The sequence below is a fragment of the Fringilla coelebs genome (genome assembly GCF_963513975.1).
Source record: "Fringilla coelebs genome assembly, chromosome: 5".
NCBI lineage: Eukaryota > Metazoa > Chordata > Aves > Passeriformes > Fringillidae > Fringilla > Fringilla coelebs.
This window is the reverse complement of record NC_140033.1, coordinates 68,790,592-68,813,498: the sequence shown is the minus strand read 5'-3', so window position 1 is coordinate 68,813,498 and position 22,907 is coordinate 68,790,592. Positions and strand designations below refer to the sequence as shown.

The 22,907-nt window shown below is 46.6% G+C and overlaps 2 protein-coding genes across 2 annotated transcripts in view; one reads left to right on the top strand and one right to left on the bottom strand.

Annotated features, from left to right (window-relative positions):
• Window positions 1-293: 293 nt before the first annotated feature.
• On the bottom strand, window positions 294-5,527 carry PEX26 (peroxisomal biogenesis factor 26). Its single transcript, XM_084205717.1, has 5 exons — window positions 5,207-5,527; window positions 4,697-4,837; window positions 3,981-4,297; window positions 3,152-3,298; window positions 294-2,749 (listed from the first exon to the last, which is right to left on the bottom strand). Exons 1-5 carry the CDS (start codon window positions 5,407-5,409, stop codon window positions 2,646-2,648), a joined length of 912 nt encoding a protein of 303 aa, XP_084061843.1. The 5' UTR covers window positions 5,410-5,527; the 3' UTR covers window positions 294-2,645.
• Window positions 5,528-7,330: 1,803 nt separating this feature from the next.
• The window catches only part of MICAL3 (microtubule associated monooxygenase, calponin and LIM domain containing 3), a 173,574-nt gene continuing 157,997 nt past the window's right edge, over window positions 7,331-22,907 (top strand). The window contains exon 1 of the mRNA XM_084206569.1: window positions 7,331-7,475. The gene's annotated coding sequence lies outside the window, so the exon portion shown is untranslated. The remainder of the gene's footprint in view (window positions 7,476-22,907) is intronic.

Here is a 22,907-nt window from a genome sequence, read left to right as displayed (position 1 = left end):
TAGTTAGTTCTAATATAAAGATACATTCATCTAATAATGATGAGTACCAGGTACTTTATTCTTGGTAGTATTGGTCTTGGCCATGCCAAAATGCAGACTTACACTCTACCAACATCATCAGTGGATTAGATCTCATCAGATTCACGCTGAAGACATTCTCTACTTAATTCAAACATGCTGAAACTATGAAACAATGTAAAACAGTTATTGAAAACTTTGATACACTTTGTAGTGTATCAATACAACAAACACTTGTTGTTTTATATGCTCAAATCACAGCACAAACAACTCTACAGAGGTAAATCAGCAGTCACTTTATTGTAAAAATTAGATACCGTAATTTTAGTATTAATTGCAAAAAAACCCTGATAGCTTATTTCTGCCTTCTTGCTCTCTCATGATGAATTAAAAACAATATAAATTCTAAATCAGTAGTACTCAAAGTCAAGGTTACCAACCTACACTTAAAATAAAGTTGAATGTTAAAAGTCCTGGTAAAGGACACTTAACAGCATTCTAAAAACTATGTATGGTCTGCTGAAACCACTGGTCCAAACCAACCTCCAAAACAGCATCTCTGCCATCCAACTAAAAATTATGCCAGAAGACTACAGCAAAAATTTTTCATTACCTAACAGTCACTTTGATAAGAATTTGGCCTGACTTCAGAGTGAAGTTTGCCATTTCATTAACTGGCTTACAAAGGACTTAACCTGAGGCCTTGCAAAGCAGGGGGGCAGAAGGCTCATCCTGGAAATTTCTTGGAAGAGCTCAACTCCAGGCAGAGCTTCTGTATTTCATTCTATCTGATTTCACATCAAGTGTTGGTTTCAGTGTTGTAACTACACTTACAGCTGGATTACAGAAAACATTAAGCAATATCAAAGGCTGCTCTTCCCTGGGTGTGCAGAGTATATAAAAATTTACTTTTTTTAATGGAAAAGCTATGTCCTACTTAACCTGGTGTAGAGTCCTGGCAGAGACAAAAACTTTGGGGAGGCATATGGGATTGGTTTGGGTTTTAAAATCTCTTGAGACAACTAGGCAAGGTCATTATTACACTCACAAATAACCTGAGTTTGTCTGACAATAATGGTGGGGTGTAGCTCTTTTTGGGGATAATTTAGGATGAAACAGACAACTGAAGATGAGACTGTGCAAAGTGAAATGAGACTTGCAAAGTACCTCAGAGGGGAGCAAAACAACAGATCACACTCAGTCTGAGGGTGCCAACACCCCCTGTGTGAGGAAAACAGCAACAGCCACCACCTTGGAGTATGGTTATTGCTAGAGACAAAGGGCACTACTGCTGCATGACACCACACTGGCATCTGCACTGGCTGCTTCTCATGGCTTTGGTGTGCTCCCACCAGAAAGGCTGCTCTGACAACATTCTGTAGTTTGGGCTGACATCAGTGAGTTTACACCCTTTTGGCACCAGTGCTGGGATGACAGAGGCAAATTTGTCCCTGGCTTCTCACCTTTAACTTGTCCCCTTCAGCACACAACAATTTAAAAGCAGTATTTTGTTAGATGAGTGCTCCCTCCTTGGAATTTACCTTTTGTCAATTGATGATAGATGGATGGATGAATGGATGGAGGAGAAATTAATGTCCCACCCCAAACCTACAATTTCTGCCCCAAGTGGTCAGAAATGGAGTTGGTCTGGTGACAGACCTGCAGGTACAATTTTCTTGCCGCTGATCTGGGGAAAATTTTGTGATGTCAGAGAAGCATCTCTTTCTATTAAAAAAAACCCACTTTTGTTCTGAATGACAGAGCATTGCTACATTACTCCCATCTAACCCAGGACTTTGGGTACTGGGGACTTGGGGAGCAATTCTAGATAGACAGAGAGACTTTTTGACATCTACATAAACAACGAAATAGGTAGGGAAAGAGCAAAACAAAGCAACAACTTCAGTTGTTCAACTAGACAATAGCATAGAATATAATTTTAAAAAATAAGTCTATTTCCTTACCACCACCACCACCAAGTGCTTCTAGGACTGACTATGCATCAGGCAATAACTGAGTGCTGTAATTTGCATTTAAGAAGATGCAACACAACAGTCTTTGTGGTCCACCCCCTCATCTTTCTGGCTTAAATATGATTAAAATCCAGAGTGCCTGTCCAAAGAGGCATCAGTCACAAGAGAAACCATGGCTTTCAAAATGCAATAGGCTTTCATTTCTCCAGTGTTTTTCTTCCATGTGCTTGTCCTAAATCCCATGCTGCAGGAACTGGGCTTTTCAGATGTCTTCAGGGAACACAGAATATTCCCCTAATCACTGGTCCTCCAGGAATTGCACTTGTTCAGAGAACTGCTCAGCATTTGCAAGGATGAGAACTTCTTCCATAGTTCATAACTGTCTACACAACCCTCACTCAAGAGACACATCCAAAGCAAAGTGTTTGAAAAGGAGGATTCTTAGATTCTTATTCCGTTGCAGATATGGAAGGAGTGGCTGTACCCTAGTGCTGGACAGAACCAAGCAAAATGCCAGGAATACTTGCTGTGGTTTTGAAATTCATACACCACCATTTTCTGTCTGAAGAAATTGCAGGAGTCAGATTGGAACAGCCCCTGGAGAGCCTGGTAACATGCCCAAGACAAGGTGACACTTTGAGAGGAGGAAGACACTTAGTCTCGAATTGGAGGCCTGTGGATTGGAGAAAGCACAGCTGCCCAAGCCTGTCTGAAGAGCTGGACCAGTTTGTAAATGAATGGCAGTGACGTGGGAGAAGCTGCAAAGCAGAACAAAAAGGTAAAACTAACTTGGTAAAACTAGCTAGGTAAAACTAACATACACTAAAGGTATTTAGAAAGAACTACCCCCAGCTAGAATTAATAAAAACCAATTTCTCTTCCTTTCTTCGATGAGGAAAAGGCTGAGTCTAGGACAGCTCTGCCTGCCTCTCACCAGAGGTCTGTACCTTGGCTGCTGGAAAGGGTTTGCAGAAAACTGGCATTTGTGGAGCTTCATCTTTCTACATGCATTTCAGCTGGAAACATCAAACACATTAAGTTCCTAGTCACCCAGATTTTTTTGTCTCCCTGAGATATTTACACCAGATTTATTAAAAACAACTAATGTCTTCTCCATTACCACAACAGAATATTAAAAATTGGAAATCTTAATCCTGTACCTGGGTCTAATCTCACCACCACCAGATACAGCAAAAAAGTAGCCAAGAGCATCTTCTTGTAAGGAAGTAAATAGAAGTGGTTTGACATGGACCTCAGTGTTCTACGTAGCAATGTCAGCATGGTCAGGAGCTTTTGGGACAGCACTCCTGGAAAAAAAGAACAGAAAGGCTGTTAGGGAAAAGTAAAGTTAAAAAGTAATCACACAGATATAGACAATAGGAAACTAAGATACTGGAAGTCTAATTGCATGAGAGTTGGGTTGGGTTTGGTTTTTTATATAACAAACCAACAGTACAATTTTGGAACACGCTTCATTATACTTCTTTTTTAGGCACCTACTTTACTACAATACGATCTTATGCCACAGTAGTACCAGCTTCTCTCCTGGGAGAAAACATCCAATGATTTACAGAAGAAGCAGTACTTCAAATGCTAGGCAGGCATTGTTCTACTTGGACTCAACTGTAAATGGAAATGAAGCAAACTGTACATTGAGCCAACAAAACATACCCTTAAAGGATTGCCAGATAGCCTTAGTTTTCCTCTTTATACTTTAAAAAAAACCACCCAAAACCCAAAACTTTTGATCCTGGGCATTAATTGTTATCTCCTGATGTTGGCAGAGACTAAACATGCTTTGCAATTCTCATCAAAGGTATCACTAAGTCTTTTATTTCCCGCTGTGATACACAACAGGACTCCCTCATGGCCTGTTTATCACGGCAATATTCTTAACGCCTACTTAATATTTGCTACCCTTCACCAGTAAGGGACCAGCTTGAAACGAAACTGTAAGAAAGGAGCACAAACAACAGAGGGAAAGCCCACCCAGGAGAGTTTCTGCAGCTGGGTCTTGCTGCTCCTCAGCAGCCGAGCGCGTCTCGTCCTCCCGCCGAGCCCGGCGGCGGCGGCTCTCGCCGACGGTGCCGAGGAGCTGCCGCTGCCGCTCGCTGTCGAGGGCGGCACAGCCCCGCACCAGCTCCTCCGCGCCCTCGAAGCGCCCCAGCGGCAGCAGCACCTGCGCCACGTACAGCTCCAGCAGCCAGCCGAACTCGGGCAGCCTCTGGTTGGCCTGGGCTCCCAGCCAGCTGCTGCCGACCTCCAGCATCACCTGCGGCTCTCTCACTTTGCTGTACAGCAGGATGCTGAGATGCAAGGGAGAAGTGTGAGAAAACCCTGAGTCTTTGTGGAAGGCAGACACTGACACCAAAGTCGGCTATTGAAGACAAATCACTGACAGCTATGACCCACAAGCAGCTCTCATGGTGTATCAATCAGGGTCAATGTCCAAGCACACAGCGAATTCTGAGGCAGGCAACACGTGCAGCTATTGATGTTACTCTCTCAGCATCACCCCTTTTGGACTTGATCACCATGCAAGCAATCTTGCTGCACCACACACAGAACAGGCCTGTCCCAGATCTCACTCACACCACACCAAGTGAAAATATCACGCAATACCCAAGCCTGGCCTGCAGTTAAACCTAACACGAGACCCCACATGACATATGCTGTATATCTGACAGCAACAGACAGAAACTCACCACAGCTCCAGAACTTTTGGAGGCAGATGTTCAGGGACATGGTAGTACTGTAGGACCCAAGACAGAACTTCTCTCCACCGGTTCATCTCGGCCAGCGCCTGAATCCCCACAACACAAAGGGAGCATTTCACTTCTGCAAAACTGGTAAGGAACAGACACCCAAATAAGTGCTTCTTACAGCCACATTTCCCCTTGCATCCCCTCCAGTGAGCTTCAGTGCAGCCCAGGTACCACACAGTTCTTTGCTTCCCCTCTATTTGGCCCCTATAAAAAGACCAATTTGACCTCCGAGGATACGCACTGTGACTGCATCTCTGAGAGAACGAAGGGAAGGCTCCTGGGCACACCCCACTTCCCTCCAAAACGTACAGATGAAACATTTTCAGATCGAGAGGGCTAAAACAATCCCCGAAGCAATGCAGGCATGACCCCAAGTTGGAAGCCAGCCCGGCGCTGATGCGCCACCGAGCAGCGTCCCAGCGCCACCCCGTCCCCTCCACACGCCCGCACCTCTCGGGGCCGGGGCCGGGGCCGGGGCCGGGGCCGGGGCCGGGGCCGGGGCCGGGGCCGGGGCCCAGGCTGTCGCAGCCCGCCTCGCAGCGCTCCACGGCGGCGGCGAAGTCGCGGTGCAGCACCAGCAGATCCGCCGCCTCCTCCAGCAGCGCGGCCGCCTGCGCCGGCCCCGGAGCCCAGGCGGGCGGCTCGGCCCGCATGGCGGGAGGGCTCTCCCCGGCCCCGCAGGGCCCCGGCCCCGGCTCCGGCTCCAGCGCCGCCACCGTCCCCGCCGGGGCCCGGCTCCGCTGCGCTCGGGCAAGCACCGGAAAGCCGGGATGGAGGCGCCCGGCAGCGGAAGGGCCGCCCCGGCGAGCATCCCCGGCCCCGCGGGCCGCCGGGACGTGTAGGCACGGCTGCAGGAGGGCATCGACGGCTGCCGGGGCGGGCGGGGGGCGACGGGGATGGCTGGGGGGCTGGAGCATCTCTTACCAGGAAAGGATGAGGGAGCTGGGTCTGTGCAGCCTTGGGAAGAGAGGGCTGAGAGGGGGCCTCTTTAATCTGTATAAATACCTGAAGGGAGGTGTTAAGAAGATAATGGCAGGCTGTGCTCTGCGGTACCGAGTGATAGGACAATAGGCAACGGGCAGAAACTGATGCACAACAAGTTCCGCCTGGACAGGGGGAAGAACTTCTTTACTGTGTGGTGACCATGCACGGGAACATATTGCCCAGAGAAGGTGTGCAGTCTGCCTTTATGGGGATATTCCAGAATCGCCTGGAGGCATTCCCGTGCCGTGTGCTCTGCAGTGACCCCGACTGAGCAGGGAGGTGGGACAGGATGACCCACTGTGGTCCCTTCCCCTGCTGTCACTCTGCGGGGATCAGCGGTGGCAAGCGGGCACTCGGGGGGCGCTCCGAGCGGCTGCGGCCGCAGCTCTGGGACCGAGATCGGTGCGTTCCCTTCATCTCCTCCCTCGTGTGGCTGCCGAGGGAAAGGGGCCGAGGGAACAGCCAGTCTCGGCTGTTCTCCCCGCGGCCGCCGGGCGTCAGCCCAGCCTCGACAGTGTCCGAGCCCCGAGAGTGTTCCAGCCCCGAGAGTGTCCCAGCCCCGAGAGTGTCCCAGCCCCGAGGGTGTCCCAGCCTCGAGGGTGTCCCAGCCTCGAGAGTGTCCCAGCCCCGAGAGTGTCCCAGCGCCGAGAGTGTCCCAGCGCCGACAGTGTCCCATCCCCGACAGTGTCCCAGCTCCGAGGGTTTCCCAGCCCTGACAGTGTCCGAGCCCCGACAGTGTCCCAGCCCCGAGGGTGTCCCAGCTCTCCTCGCCCCGACAGGAGCGGTGCTAACGGGAGAGCGCTCCCCGCCGCTCCGCAGCACCGCCCGGGCCGCTGATGGATGCTCTCCGCTCCCGGCCGCCTCTTCCTCCGGGCACCGCTCCTCCGGCTCCCCGTGCCCGCAGTTCTGAGCACATTACGTTGTTAATGGAGTTCGGGTGTAATAACAACGTCTCCAGCGGCACCCGGCAGGCAGCGGTTCGCATTCTCCTTTGGTTGTTATTTAAAAACAACAGGGTGTCTTGGTTACAAGGTAATTACCGCAGTCAGTGCAAACGCTCTTCAAAAATGGATCTCTACAGGAGAGACAGGATTGATTTATCTTGTAACCTTTTTAAACAACTGACACATTTATCTGTCCCCCTACTATGATTATGTAATTAAAAATCAAATGGGGTAATACAAAACATGCTAAAGAGTGAAACACATCTTTCAAAGGGGATTTTCTATGCCATTTCAGTGTGGTGAATACGATTAAAAACTCGATCAGAGCTCTCTTTTTCTAGGTAGCTGTTTGCAGGAGGCAGGACCATGTACCTGTCCCTCTGGGCTGCAGCAGGAGCACTCTGCACTAGCAGCTTTTATACAGTGGTGCATCCAGGGGGTTGCCACACTGGCCCTAACTGTGGAAGAGGTTCCTGGAGGATTTGGGTTGGCTAAGGTGAAACCGCTGCACAGACACGTGTGAAAGGAAGGGCCCAGCAGCAAGCAAAGGCAGAGGTAAAGGCGTCTCAGATTTCTGTTTCTGTTGCTCGGCGCTTGCAATTTGGAAAACAACATTCCTTTTTGGGAACTACAAGTCCCAAAGTGCACTGTGGGAAGAACGTGCCTCGTACCAGCTAGTGCCCAGCACAAATTCCCAAATATGGATAAGGAATCAAGTTTGAAAAAGACTCACACTGGCTGGATGCTCCTCACTGAGACTCAGAAAAGGAGTGAGACAGCACAAAAACAAGGTAAGTTTGTGTCACGCCAAGATGCTGTTGAGGGATTCTTTCGTGGGGAGCAGCCAGCAGTGTTGTGTCCCTCAGGGAGGGCAGCCCAGCATTGCTCTGGTGGTGTTTGCAGTAGGTGTTGTGGTCACGGAGGCAGCTTTTGGAACGGGGCTGTTGTTCCAGGTGGGGAGCGAGCAGCAGGAGCAGCTGTGCTGCGGAGCGAGTCAGATCCTGTTTCCCTGCAGATGCGCCTGGTGAATGAAGATCCATGGGAAGACAGAGAGCTGCAACATTGCTGCAGTTATGTTAAACCTGGGAAGGGTCAGGGAGAGGTAGGAGTTGCTCTGAACGGCAGCTCTGTATGAGCTGCAGTGCGTGGCTGTGTAAGAAGCCGAGGTGGACAAGCAGCCCTGTAATACCAATGCTTACAGGTTAAATTAATTTCTCCGTAAGGCATGGTGGAATGTTTTTGTACTTCACCCCGCTTCCTAGAGGGGACAGTGTGGTGCCTTAAAGGCCAAACCTCTTGCAGCTCTCTGACCTGCAAAGAACACTCAGTAACAGGATTGTTGAACTTCAGGCCAGGAACAATTACCTATTTTACCGGCAATTTGTTAACAAGCACAATGAAATCATTCTGAAATACAATCATCTTCGTGGAGATGAGAGCAGCTCCATAGCCGGGCACGTGTGAAGCCTCGGCGGCTGACCCGGACCCGGGCAGCAGCAGCAGCAGCTCCTGCCTGTGTTTCTGTGGCTGGCAGTCAGGCAGACTCCTGGTGCAGCCCAGATGCTCTGTGTGCGGACACTCTGCTGCTGGCTGACGTCAAGTGCAGCTGGTCAGCTGCACCCATCCTCCCAGCACCCTCCTCCTGCTATGTAGGGTCATGGAGCAGCACAGCCGGCACGGCAAATGTAGGAGGTGCGGTCCAGCCCGGGAGGGGAGCCTGAGGCTGCTCGGGCTGTGAACCGAGCTGTCACATGGATACTTGTTGCCAAATAGGAATGATGCTGTTTTTCCATCTTTCCTTGAATGGGAGCAGCTTAAATTGTCTTACAGCTGAAAGGGCCCCTCTTGTGCTTGAAGCAGCTACACAGCAGGGCAGTCTGTTGCCTGTGCTCCTGGATAACAATTTCTAGTGACCAGAAAAGCTAAATGAACTTGCTGTCGGTGACAGGTGGTATGAGGGAGTACCACAGTGGGTTTTGTGTCCTGGGTGGAATGCCCATGCCCAGCTTGTTGCCTTTCCAATGAAGTCAAGGAGTTTTTTTTTTCTCGCAGTCACCCTAATTTTTTCATAGGAGAAGAAAAATGATTTTCATCAGGGCCTTGTTTGTGTGTGCATCATCTGTGGATTTACTGGTTCCCCTCCTCCCTCTCCTGCCGGGCAGTTCGAGGAGAGTTTAGAGTTACAGGCACCTGTGGCAAGGCCTCCTGAGGTAAATCGCCTCAGCTATTAATCCAGATCTGACCAGCACACGGTCACAGGGCCAGAGGGCTGGCAATCAGTCTTTTTCTGTTGTCTCTTCTGTGTCAGTAGGCTGTTAATAGGAGATTAGCAGCATTAGGGAGACTTTGAGCTAGAAATGGTGAGGTCCTATGATTTGATTTGAAGAGAAACCCTCCTACACTGCTATAAAAACAAACAGGAGAGCTGGAAATTATAAATGGCATTATAAACACAACTGAGGAAAGCACAGTCTTTAGGGAAAATGTGGAGCTCTGTAGTACCTCATAGCTTATCAGCAATGCTTTAACAAGGCAATGAGGTCCATGGAGACCTCAGGTCCCAGTGTGCAGCACTCTGTTCTTATCACCACGTGCTTTTGTTTGACTCCGGCGAGACCGTGACGTGCTGGAATCTGTAATTCCCTTGTAATTTCCATCAGCAGTAAATCCCCATTAAATATGAAGCTGGCTGGCTGCAGATCCCCTCAATTAGCCCAGATTCAGTCAGGGCTTCCCTGGCTGCTGGCAGGCAGTCTGCAGAGCCCAGGGCTGGGGGAAGGTGAACGCTCTCCGGCTGGCCTTGGAACAGATGGCCTGTGGTGATGCTTTCTTATCTCACCCAGCACTGTGGCACAGCACCAAACCTGGGTTTTGTTTCAAAAATAGAACTGTTTAGAGGAGACTCACCTGATTTTGGGCCCACCTGCTGATGTTCCTAGTCAGTGTATTTAAGTGCACTGCTGTCTGATTTTTTGGCTATATCCAAAGCTATGAAAACAGCAGGTAAGGATGGTACAAGGCAGAAAAGACAACTATGGGGCAGCCACAGCCACAGTCCAGCTGGGGGGTATCACAGAAAACAGAAGAGCCAATCTCTGTTTCAACCTTCATCACAGATGCACAAACACAGCGTGAGGTGTAAACACTGGAAATTGGGAAACTGGGAACACAGGGTTGTGTTCACAACTTGTCAAAACTTGAGTTTTGCTCACATAATAACAAAAGCTTTCTGAAACAAAGGGCAGTTTTAAGTTAAGTCCCTTTCTTTGCTACGTAATCAAACAAAATACTCGCCCTGGCAAGGCCGCTGTCAAAGAATAGCAGCAGTTACTTCAATTTAATTGTTACTGTTATAATAGTCATAATTAGTGCTGGGTGGGGCATTTCATAGCTGTAAGGTGACCAATTTGGTTAGAGGCCTAAGGCATCTTCTTTTCTTCAGTTGGTTATTATCTGTGAGAAAAAACTGAAAATACTGAAGCCTGTCATCACTGTGGGTCAATTACACCCTGTTTGTCTAGCACAGCATCTCTTTGCTCATCACTTTAGAGTCACAACCCCTCTAACAGTTAATACCACTTCTCAAGGCCCAGCTTGCCAAAATCAACTCTCATCCATTAGTCTCCACCTTTCCTCTTTTTTCAAAAGCAAGCCTTGTGCTCCCATGGCTGGCAGAAAGGCTTGACAGTGGGAATCCTGGAACTATTTGTACCACAGGGCAAACAAGGTGTTTGAGAAAATAGCTCTTCTAATTTTTGACCTAACTCCCTGACATGTCAGTGTTTCTTTTCACAGTGCCTGTGTCCCTCATTCTGAATGCACATTTACTGTGATCTGTGTTAATTACCTCTGCAAGCAGGCAATGCATCTTCTGCGCCTCGAGATTTCTCCCATCCCCTGGAAGATCTGTGTGCTATTCAGGGCCTTACCTGTTTGAGAGGTGTGCCTACACTGTGGGTAGGATTAATGTCTCAAGCAGTGTATTGGCCCTGTTTCCCTGCTGAGCTGATGTTCTCTTGCCCTCTCTACCTCCCGTACTCGCTGCTCCTTCTCGTCTTTCTTGGCAATACCAGGTGCAGACAAAGGTAGGATTAGGTGTCTAATTAGTTTATGTAGCCTTAGACATACGTGGTTACTTCTTGGCACTGGGGGAAGGGCAGCCTGTGAGGATTCCTGGCCTTGTCTCTCAGTGAGGTTTTCAGCTTTGGGAGCAGCCTGAGCCCAGGCAGACTCAAAAGGCAAGCCAAAATTTTCTAGACACATTTTTGTTCCAGATGCCTGTTCAAGGAGGAAGCTGAAAACCCAGTCTGTATTACCAAATCTGAAATAATTTCTCATTTAATGTTAGATCCAAAAAGTTTCTTTCCAAAGAATGACTCAGTGTAGACAGCCTGAAAGAACTTGCTTGAGACATGGCAGAAAAGCTTCTAAGCTGTAATTAATATGTTTTGGAACTACACTGTAGACGGGACAAATTGTATCTATAATATTTGTAGCTTATCAAAGTGAACTTTAGGCTGTAGCTCTCCTGTCTCCCACTGCCACCATCTTTCAGCAGATGCAGTCAGGGGAACAGAGAGGATAATGTCCTTGTCTTTCCTACCTGACAGAAGGCTTATTTGATTTGTAATTACAGTTGTGTTTATGGAGTGTTCCAATACACCTGAATGAAAAGAAATGGATGAGGGTAAAGCAAAGGAACAAGAGTGTACTGCAGCTGTGTACACCAGCAAAATAAAGTCCCTCAAGAGCAAAGTAATGGAAATGGGATTCATGTATGAACTCTGACCAGACCTTCAAGAATGGAAAATGGGGTGAATTCTGCCAGGGATTGGGAACTTAATTTTTGCTCTCAGAGATGAGATAGACAGCAGCTGCCCTTAATTTCTCATGGAGTGTCTTTGTGAGTGAGAGGGCTGCATGCTGGTGTGTCAGCCTGGCACTCTGAGCACAACCAAGCCATGAGGATGGAGGTCACTGTAAACACAGCAAGGTTAAGTGAAATAAGGCCATGAGGAGGTCATGGTGAGTTTGAAAGGGAGAGTGGATGGACAGACATGACTGATGATAGCTCTGGTGGTTGGAAACAAAACCTTAAATAACTCAAATTTGTATTCAAGAGCACTTGTCCATGTCAGGACTCTACATCCATCTTTCTGTGCCAGATCAAGCAGCAGGTCACAGCAGTTCACATTTCCAATGCACTCTGAGCTGCTGGAACAACATGTCTATTCTGAGCTCCCCTTGCAAGGCTGTCTCATTCCAAAAGGTGTGCTCACAAGGAGAAATTCAATACTAGAAAGTTAGTAGAATAATTTTAGGAGATAGAATCACTGCATCCTAAATCCCCAAAGGAGCTGACTCTCTAAATAGTCTTAGCAGGGAAGCATGCTCTGTAAATCATTACCAAAAGTTAGGCTGAAAGCATTTTAACACTTTGTATAATAAGCAAGTAGGTTCTGCCTCCATCTTCCAAGCCACTGTGGTTTATTTTCCTAAGCCTGCCAAGATCAAAGCAGGTTCTCTGGTGTTGCTGTTCGTGTGGCAATCAAAGATTCAGACTGGTCAGAAATAGGACAATCGTGGGACTAAATCTCTAGAGCTGCCTGAATCATAGGGTTAAAAGAGGACTGTGAAGTACTTAATAGGCTGCCTACACAGTGCTCAGCAAGTCAGAGGTTAACAAAGGACCTTATTATTTGAAAAGATAATTGAAGCTGAAAACAAGTCGACCATCCCACAACTAAGCCGTGGAGATCATCAGTTTTTGTGAACAATAGCTGATGATGTTGGGGATTCAGTGAGTTAAGTGGTTAATCCTATACAGAAAGCTGCATCCATAATGCACTTTAAATAGGGGAAATCCACCCAATTTGACCCCTGGAGATTTGCTTCCTGCTGTTATGCTGATGGATATGTCTATAAATATCATGGAAGCCATCAGCAGATAAAATCTCAGAGAGCTGAAAAGCCTCTCCCTATTAAATGATACATTGATCTCCATGAAACAGCAGGAGCCTGGGGAAATGAGCCACTGAAACCAATCCCTCTGCTCTCCCCAGAGCCACAAAGAGAAGCAAGACCCGTACACTGTTTCCACCTTGATTCAGTGGGGAAAAAAAATCAAACCCCTCATAGTCCCTTTCTTCCTTCTGTCCAGTCTTCTCCACAAGGCTGCTCCTTACATTCTGTCTAGGTACCCCAGGCAGCAGTTCATCAGCCTTTTGGGGCACTTTGTTCCAAGTTTGTCCTTTGTTTACATCCCTCAGAGAAGGCTTTCAGTCAGGCCAGTTTGGGCACAAAGCTGCCAAAGGGTGCAGGACACTCCAGCAGGTTTGTGTGCATTCTCCAGCACAGGCACCAAGGGGTGGCAGACAAACTTCAGCAACCACTTCTGCTCATCCTCACCTCCTTCTGTCACTTTTGGATTTTAGCAAAACAGTGCTCACTGTCCTGGTTTGGGGTGTTTTGTTTGTTTAGGGTTTGTTTGTTTGTAGGGCTTGGGTTTTGTTTGGTTGGTTTTGTTTGTTTTGTTGTTGCTGCTGTTGTTTTTGTTTTGGGTTTTTGCTTGGTTTTTCTGGGTTTGTTTGTTTTGGGGGCTTTTGGGTTGGTTTTCTTTGTTTGGTTTTTAAAATTTTTTATTAATAGCTCAAAATCTTAAGGTTTCAAAGCTCTTTTGTTATAATGTAAGGCCTAGCTTGTGATTTTCTACTCCCAGAGCTGTTGGTGCTGCATACCATGGAGCATGCACATACACACATTAGCATATAGATTTTACCCCCTTCATTTGAGTTCTCCATGCTACTTGTGTAATGTCTCCATATCTATATGTGCACGGAGATCCCAGAGCAAGCTTGCTGCCTTTCTGGTGTTTGAAGTAGCTCTAAATCCTGGGATTTAGAGGTGCCAGCCATGAAGGAGTTAACCCATGTCAAGTGGTTCTGATTTGTTTTCTGGATCTTTCTTTTCTGCACTCTCCATTTGTTACTCTCCATTTTTTCTTCCTCCATTTTGTTCTCTCTTTTCTCCTCCAGTGCTGACTTAGTGCAAATTCCATCATTTCTCAGATTCCATCATTTCTCAGCACTGGAGGCTGTCACAGGCAGTTGTGCTGGGGAAACCCTTGGACATCTCTGTGGGACTTACGTGGAAAACTTGTGCTGTTAGCAATTTACTTCCAGAGTAATTAAGGACCAAGACAATACAGTTTCACAGTCCCTACAAACCCAGAGCTGCAAACAGTGTGAGGATACAGAAGGAAGGGGGATTATGAGGTTCTTTCCCTTCTCTCCATGGACCTTTCTGCTTAGAAAGCTTGTCCAGCACTGATCCAGGCAAGGAAGAAAAGAACATTCCAGGGACTTTATTTCTGCACTTGTCCTTTGCTGCTTCAGTATCTTTGAGCAGGAGAGTCTTTTCCTTTGGAGACTCCAGAAGGAGTTAAAATAAACTGAGAGATAAGGGAAGGATCATGAGATTCACCACTCAGCCTGTCCCATTGGCACTCAGGTTGAGTTCAGTGACTCAAAGCAATGGGCTCTCATTACCTCTGAGTGCACTCAGACAAAATGATTCTGCTCTGTTTTCAGCAGTATCAACAAAAGTGTTTACTGAGTTCCAAAGGGTTATATTTTTGGCATTCCTGTGGCCTGTTTTGGCTTGTTGAATGTTACTTATGAGTAAGAAGGAAAGAACTTGACTTGATGCTCAATTATAAAGCAGAATTTGTATGGCTGACAGTTAAAGGAAAACAAAACTAATGCAGTATTTTGTGTGCTTATCTCACAGCATCTGCAGAGACCATAACTACAGAGACAACTGCTTTCAATTGCAGGGATATGTCCTGGTTTTAAAAGTCATGTCTCTGGTCTCTCAAGACAACTGCAGCTCAGGACACCCAAATTCAGCACTTGTACACCTAATTGTAAATGCCCAGAGTCAGAGGAGAGCCATGTGGAGGTGGGTGGGATTTCTGTCAGACAAACCTCTGCTCTGCCCTGTGAGGCCACACTGGCCATGGCTCTGCTGGAATCTGTGCTCTGGCATCAGGAGAACCCTGCTGAGGCTTCCTGAGGGAAGGATGGAGCTGCAGATATTTCCAGGGCTTGTTTGGAAAGCTGGTGTCCTGTAGGGAGGAGCTGTACCCACCCTTGTTTTGTGCTGTCACACTGAGTGAAGGCAGCCTCCATCCTCACCTCTGTGCATGCCTGGCCAGGGGAGAGCTGCTGTGAGGCTGGAGGTAAAAATGCTGTTAAGGTGGATAACAGGGTGCAAGGTCTTTGCTGGGGACTCATGTTCCATAAAAGCACATGTGACAATGCCAGAAAAACTACATTTTCTTGAAACAGCTCCAGGAGGATGGTGGTGCTGGCTCCATAACTTGGGCTGCAAATAACAGCCACTGAGCACTAACAGGTAGCACTGACCACTGCCTGTGGAAGTGAACATGGAAAGCAGTGGGAAGAGCCCTGAACCACAGTGGCATAAATAATAGCTTAATTAACAATTCCTGTCAAGGATTTATACAGTGCTTTACTTATTTGAAGCGCTGTGCAAAACATTAGGTGATAGATGTTAATTAATCATTCAGGTAATTAAATGGAAGTGGAATGCAAATGGTTAGAGGAAGCTGCAGTACGAAGACTTCCTGAAACCATTAAATGATTTTGCTCTCTTTGATGGAGGAAGAATTTCTTCCTTAAGGGTTTAAATGTTCTCACAGTGTGGGTGTTATTACAGTTTTAATAACCACCTGTTTAATTCCCTGGGATGGGAGATTACATGCAGTACAGCCAAGAGTTTCTTGTTTGTTTGAGTAACTTTGGCAGTTTTATGGGCGTAAAGAAAAAAAAAGAAAAAAAGAGAGAAGTATCCCCAGCTCTGCATTTCAGGGCACAGAATGATGGCCAGCTTCAGGAATGAGTCTTGATCCTTAGGATGGGCTGGGAGATGGAGTCCCATTACACAGTGACCTATTGTTTTCCCTTTGGCAGTGAAAGATGAAGATGTGCTGTCATTTGATGTAGAGGAATCACTGAAATGAGCCTGGCAAACCTCTGAGAATGTTGCAAGTGATAGCTAATTTTTTAATGGATTAATTCATTCCCCTACAGTAACAAGATAGGGTTCTTTGGCAGAGAATCAGTCAGCTTGATTCCTGGCTGTGGCATATTTAGGTTTGTGCTATCACCCACTGCCCACACTTGTGTAGCACAAACTCCTGAGGGAACTTGTGAGGAGATGGGTTTTCAGTCATCTGGCCTGAATCACTGCTTTGCTGATGAACCCCTCAAGCTGCTGGAAAAGACCTGGTTTATGCCAGGCCAGTATAACCACAAACCAGGCATGTAGGTCTGATTTCCTAAATTAAAAGACTGATTTACTGCCCTGTGTAAGTTGGTTTTCAATTTACCTGAAACCTGAGAGCTCAGTCTCTTAGGGCAGGTACAATACCAGCAGTTGGTGATGCAGATAAAGCAAACAAAAAAAAAGAGAAAGATGTGGTTCTGTGAATGCTAATTGCTCTGATACCTTTGCTACCCTCCTTCCAGTCTGTGTTTCCTTCTGACCTGGGATACTGTCACTGTCAGCAGTGAAAGCTATCACAGTTCTCCTTTTTCTCTCCCTTTTCCTCTCTCTGGTTCCCCTGGGGACAGAAGATCCTGGCAGCTAGATCTACCCCAGGCTTTTGCCTTTTGTTTTCCTGCACTTTTCTCTTGGCACAGTGCAGAAGTTTGCAGTGCTGTGCTTCCACAATCACATGCTAAAATATTTGCACAGCTGTCTGGTGACAGAAAAGGGGGGAAGGAGAAAATCCACTCTTCTGTTATTTGAAAAGTTAAAACAAACCAAACCAAAACAACAAACAAACAAAGTTTAACATGAATTAATAATGTAAAATCTTCCTTTTTCCCTGCTCTTGTATAACAGAATCCTCAATCAGTTTGCCTGGCTCTTCTCTGTGTGCTTCACCTTCTTTTTCTTGTACACATAAACCCACACTTTGGTGCTTCTCTTCCAATGCCTCTGGGTTCAAACCCCCATGGGACTCACTGCCCACCTCTGTGCACTCACTTCAGCCTGTTCTGGGGTACAGAAATAGGACCAACTCCTACAGGCTATAATCAGGCATTCTTCAGGCAAATCTCTGACTGAAGTCAGTGGAAGTTTTGGCACAAGGACGGCAAAACTAATTAAATTCCTCCTCCAAGTATATATATATATATATATATATATATATATATATATATATTTATATATCTGGGACGGGGATGAGAGAAGAAAATACTGCCTAGAAAGAAAGTCCATTAATAAATGAGATGTAGATGTGGGGAAGAACAGTTGATTGAATTATTTATAATGCAGTTATAAAATTGCTGAGTTGCTGAGCTTTCCAGAAAGTCATCAATAACATGCATGACCATAGCAGCAGTTAGTAGGAGTATAAACAAGCAGGAGCATGGACCTCCATGAAAATCAGGTGTGGAAATATTGGGGGAAAAAAGCCTAGCATATCCAAATCATTTAGAACAGAATATATTTGAATGTGGTCATAGCTTTCCAACAGCCTTGCAAACTGGTTGTGAGTTAATTTCACCAGCAGTTCACCAGAGAATCTCAACCAAAAACCCATCAAACGTGGGCCCATATTTTAAAAATAGGAAAAACAGCACAGACACTTCCTAACAAGCCTAACTATAGATCAGAGTGAGAAAAAAATTTAAATGTGGGTTTAAAATAAACCTGAATAGTGATGCTAAGAGCAAAATGAACCTGGTTTGAACGAACCAATCTTGTCAAGTATTTTTTTTGGTCAGAATGATCTAATTAGTGGCTGATGATACTAGAGCAAATATACTGCATTAGATCCTTTGGTGCAATGAGTGGAAGATCCAACTTTTCAAGTCTTCAGCAGACAAAAGAAGGGGAAGTGAACAGGCCAACGAGCACTTTTTCAGCTTTGACATCTATAATTCACGTGCAGGGGTGCACTCCCACTACTGACAGCTCCCTTCCTACACACACAAACACACACTCCCTGCCTTTCTGCTGCTCTGAGACCACACACAGCTCTGCCCAGTGCCTGCCCTCCCCATCAGCCAGCCTCTCCTCTGGGAAGCATGAATGCCTCCTCTGAACCGAGGTCTCAGCTCAAGGTGTGCTTCCACCCTGCTCCACCAAGCTTGGATTGGTTTTTTTCAGGTTTTTTTTAAGCCTTTCTTGCTGTCCTCAGTCGTGAGCTCCAGACAAAGCCTTCCTTTCTGTGAGGGAGCTCCAGAACCAGGAATGTGGTCAGGACATTTCTGGACAAAGGAACATTCAGTGTTTCTGCTCCCGTTGCCTCCTGGTCATCAGGAGGAATGGCTGTGCTGTGTCTTGAGCGTTCCAGCTCAGTTTCTGAAGTCTGTGTCCTCCTGTGGACACACATTTAGGGCTGGCCCTCTCTTTGTTAGTGTCCAGGCAGAGGGAGGCAGTCTCTCTGTGCTGGTCTGCATCCAGCAGACAGAATGTCATTTCCAGCCCGTTAGCCTCCCAAACGTTCTGTTTGTGCAATTAGCCTTATGAGGCCACTGATGAGAAATGGGTGCTTATTAGCTGCTGTCATTTTTATACCCTCTTCCCTGAGTAATGCTACAGCAGCCCTCGTGATCCCATTAAATAGCTCTGACTGCAGGAGGAGAAAGCTGCAAATGGAAAAGACTTCTCAGTGCTCCAGGCCAAGCCCAGCCACCTCCTCTCCCCTGCATTCTTCTGCTGCTTCCATACTCCCTGAGAGCCCAGCATTATTCCTTCTCAGGATTGTCTTCTTCAGGGGACAGCTTCATTTTGAATGGCTTCATGCTTCACACCCAGAGGCACCAAGTCTTTTCCACTAAGCCAAGTGTAAAAATAGCTGAGGGAAGGGGTGGGGGAGGGAGTGTCAGCAAAACAGATTTATTTAATTATATGTACCAAGCAACACTTTCCTATGTGAGACCAAGTGTGCAGCTCGGTTTCTATCTTGCTGCATTCTCATTTAAGGTTACTGAGGAAACATAAAATGCCCATGATAACTTGAATTTCTATAAGATGTTTAGTAACCTCACACCTGTGTGGAACTGGATGCTCTTAAGTCTGGCTGTACCAATAACTGATTTTGAACAAGGCACCATGCAGGGAGGGTGTCTGTGTGTGTGTGGGTGGTTAAATCCAGCACCTGTAATCAGAAGGCTCCAGACTCCCTTAGGCTGGGCCTAGATGTTCTTTCCCTCACAGAGATATTCTGCACTGCCAAGCCCAGTGGTGTTGTCGTGGCCATCACCGTGTTTGGTGATGCTCTCAAAGTCTCACATTTAAGAATCCTGTAAGCATAGGAGAAATGAAAGGTTTTTTCTAAATCAGATTAAGTTTTAATGCTCACAGGATGTTGGAGAAAAGCTGTAAAACTCAGCCTGAAGGCAGAGGCAAAGATAAATAAAAAGATTAGAATTTTTACTTCTTTTTACACGAGAGATTTTTTGCCTGGTCACAGATTTTATAATCTGGTTCAATTCTTTCTAGCCCTTTGGGCTGATACTGCTGTTCTTAACTAGTCCCATCTCTACTGCTGCAAATTATAGTGGAGCAAAAAGGTATTTAACCCCTTACCATGATGGGATCTTCAACATCTGGATTTTGGCACCTGGAGGCCTGTCCCTACCTAGCAAGATGGGATGAGCCACTGTCACAGATTGCTCCAAACAACCTGGGTTGAGAGTGAGGAGAGTCAGTTAAGAAAGCAAACGTGTGGGTTTTACTTCTGTGTGTTTGTTTTTGCCCACACCACCTACATGCACACAGAGCTGCGTTTGTTACTGGTGCCCTGAGAGAGGAAACCCATTACCTTAAAAGAAGCACTTGGCTTTAAGAGAGAATAATAAGGAAAGCAACAAAGAACCGTTAGCAACATTTTATAAAGAAGATGAGATAAATAGTCTGTCTCATAAACAAGTGGTATTATTTAGCTATCCAAGGAGTTGCTTTCCAAAACAAGGCTGAATTGTTCATTGTCCAGCAAAATAACGCCTGCTTCTGCAGCCTTGGCTGCTTTTCTGACTCCAGCCCAGAGTCTGTAGATCTCCACTGTGGTGGACTGTCCTGCCTAACGTTCCTGCTAATGTTTCTGTCGATGTTATAATAAAAATTAGTAGAAAACAGCGATATTACGGCTCAGAAATGACAGCACCGAGACTTTTCAGTTGAGGGGACAGGAACAAAGGAATCCTGCCTGCCCTGAGCTTCCCCGTAGCTGTAACAGGGCCTCACAGACACACTTGTGCTCGGCTCTGTTGGCAGAGAAACACTTGGCAGAGAAATCCCCTCCTGCTCTCTCAACTGCTCATTCACCTGCTCACAGAGACAAGATTATATCACACTGTCCCAGCACTTCTTCAAACACTGGTGAGCGTGTGCTCCTGCTCAGATATTCACCAGAACAAGGTTTCTTTTCTCCTCTTTTCACGAGCCAGGGTATTTCTCAGGGGAAGCCAGCAGCTCTCTCGGGGTTATGCCAGCTTTCCTCCACCACAGAAACAAGATTAAAGATGCTGTAGAGATCTGTGAGTGGAGTAACCAAGGTGGGAGGGGGGGTGTGAGGGAAACACCTTCCGTATCAAACAGCCTTTTTAAAGAAACGGGTGGATTACTCAGGTCAGAGGAATCCTCGAAGGAGGAGGCAGCGCATCCATTCGGTGCTCCCGTTGCCGCTCCCTTAGCGAGCCACAGGGGACCACTGCTCCGTTACTGTGGCAACCGTGACGACTTGGCAGCCAGAGCCATCATCACTCAGCCTCCTCGAGACTCGGCGAGATGCTCTGGCAAAGGCTTACACAAGGAGATTTCGCATCTGACATCCCGTTTCTTTTAGATTTTGGCTTTACCTCTCAAGCCTAGAGGAGGGGGAAATCGCGGCTGGGAGCCCCGCACAGAGAAGCCGTGCGGAGGCAGGGGAGCGGCAGGGGCTCCGTTCGGGTCTCTGCCCCTGCAGAGGCGGGGAGCCGGGAGCACCTGGCGGGGAGGAGGTGACTCATGTGAGAAGAAGGAGAAGAAGGTCATTCCCGCAGCCTCGCTCTGTGAGTACCCACCCAGCCAGCCTCTCCTACCTTCTGCTGCAAATTGTTATTTATTGTTTGTCATTGGCTAGGAAATTCCAGGGCGTCTTGTGTCTAAGGGGAGGAATTTTCTTTTGTGCTAGCTCCGGGCTTCTTGCAAAATCCGTGAATGCACTGCTACTGGCTTTTTGTCCTAGGCATGAATTCCTGCAGGAGCTGCAGCCTTGCCATTAGCAGCAGGTTTCTTGCAGGAAGCTCGATGAGATCTGCAGTTTGCAGTGAGCACTGCACAATCCTACCTCAACACCATGTTTGTGCTCTAGCCAGCTGATATGCTCCTATATCAGCTTTTTCATTTAATTCATGGTTCCAGCCTTTGTTGTACAAGCTGACTTATTTGTTTTCATTGAGATTAAGAATTGAAGCAGGGAGTAAATCAAATGCTTGAACAGGTGCAGAAAGAGTATTTGCCCTGTGTAGGATAGAGTTACAAGCAGTTTCATTCTGATGAGACAAACAGATGCTCCAGATAAACTGCTGATAAAAGGAATTATTATACTGGCAAAGATCCACCACGTTCCCCTGTAGCACATGGGTGTCACAGTCAAGCATACAGACAGTAGCCATGGGTGAGATCAATCTACCATGGCTAACAATAGGCATCTATAAATGTAGTAATGTTACTGAGCAGTGTGATCATCAGTTTCAAATCATGTTCTGAAAAATATTAATGTAACTGAGTCATCTGTGAAATGAATACACTGCTTTGTAAAGAAAGTAATGCATTGCAAACAAAAAAAAAAAAGAAGAAACAACAAAACAATTGTAAGGAATTAAAAGGGAAAATAAATCTAAGGTTGTACACCACAGATCTGAAATCCTGATCAACCGGCAGGTTGACAGGCAAGGAGATTTCCTTTTCTCCAGATGAATTTGGTGCTTGTTCTGTTCCTTAATCAGACAGGAGCACTGGGGCATCTCTGGCTGTAATCTCATTAAGACTGTTAGGCTGTGATTGTGCTTGTGGTGTGTTGCTGGCGTGCCTTTGGGCAGACAAACGATCCTCAGAGCTCTCGCAGTCGAGAGGAGATGGGGGGCCGTTGTTTCTCACGAGGTTTGAAACCCTGCATCCTTGACTTTGGAAAAGCACGGTTTGCAAAGCAGCTGGGAAGGCAAACGGGGACAGGTCCTCTCAGCCCAGGCACACAAGGGCAGTTTGTGAGCACAGCTTCTCTTGGTGTGATGGGAGTCACGTGTGGGCACAAGAATGGCACATCACCCTCCCTTCAGAGTGTAAATAGCATAAAGCTGTGCCTGTGTGAGTGTTGGCATGACAGGCTGGGCTACTACAGAGCAAAACCAGAAGTTAGAAATTAATTGTGTGCTCCTTTCTCCATCCCCAGAATCCCTCCTGTGTTCTGCTTTGTCCTGCCTGTTACAATGAACACAAGCATAGTAGCTTTTGTTTAGTTGGCCTCTTTGACCAAACTGGAAAATATTTGGATGATATTTCTGGATATTTCTGGAGTCAGATAGAACTCTTTTCATTCAATTTTAGCCCATTACTCTTCATTACAATTCCAGGTGACACCATAAATACCTCTAGTTCCTCTTCCTCATCCCTGCATGGCTCAAACATGAGTTGACAGCTCTGCTCCTGGGCAGCAGTGGAGTTTGAGTGCTTCTGGAGGCCAGAGGATTTTTGCAGCCCCCTGTGTGAGCCCTGCACATGTGGATCTCCTGCACACAAACCCACAGCAGCTGATGTCATTGTGCATGAGCCTGGGGAAGCAGGCTGCTGAATGAGTGCCAGTGTACCACACAGTTCATAAATATGGAAAAGCAACGGGCCCTAGCCCAACAAGCTGGGATTCAGAAACATTTAGCAGATGTTCTGGCTGTGGGGGAGGAAAACAGGAGATGAATAACTACAATACTGCAATAGCAAATACTTTGTTGATGAAACCGCACAAAAATTAGAATGACAAACACACCCGTACCAGGACTTTGACCTATCCATAAAACAACATCAACATGTTTTATTAATAGTAGTTCCACATTCTCAAGATCAATAAAGTGACTTCATTGATTTACTTTTCCCTTTTTATTAGTACTTCTCTAAACAGTGATGAATTTGGATTGAACATAGGTAGA

What these genes read in the sequence shown, in the direction of transcription:
- PEX26 (XM_084205717.1), bottom strand. Translation starts at nt 5,409, where the DNA reads ATGCGGGCCGAGCCGCCCGCCTGGGCTCCGGGGCCGGCGCAGGCGGCC. An exon ending in CCAAAAGTTCTGGAGCTGTG is followed by an intron (nt 4,298 to 4,696) that starts GTGAGTTTCTGT and finishes CTTGCATCTCAG; the next exon opens with CATCCTGCTGTACAGCAAAG. An exon ending in GGTGGTGAGATTAGACCCAG is followed by an intron (nt 2,750 to 3,151) that starts GTACAGGATTAA and finishes TCTGCTTTGCAG; the next exon opens with CTTCTCCCACGTCACTGCCA.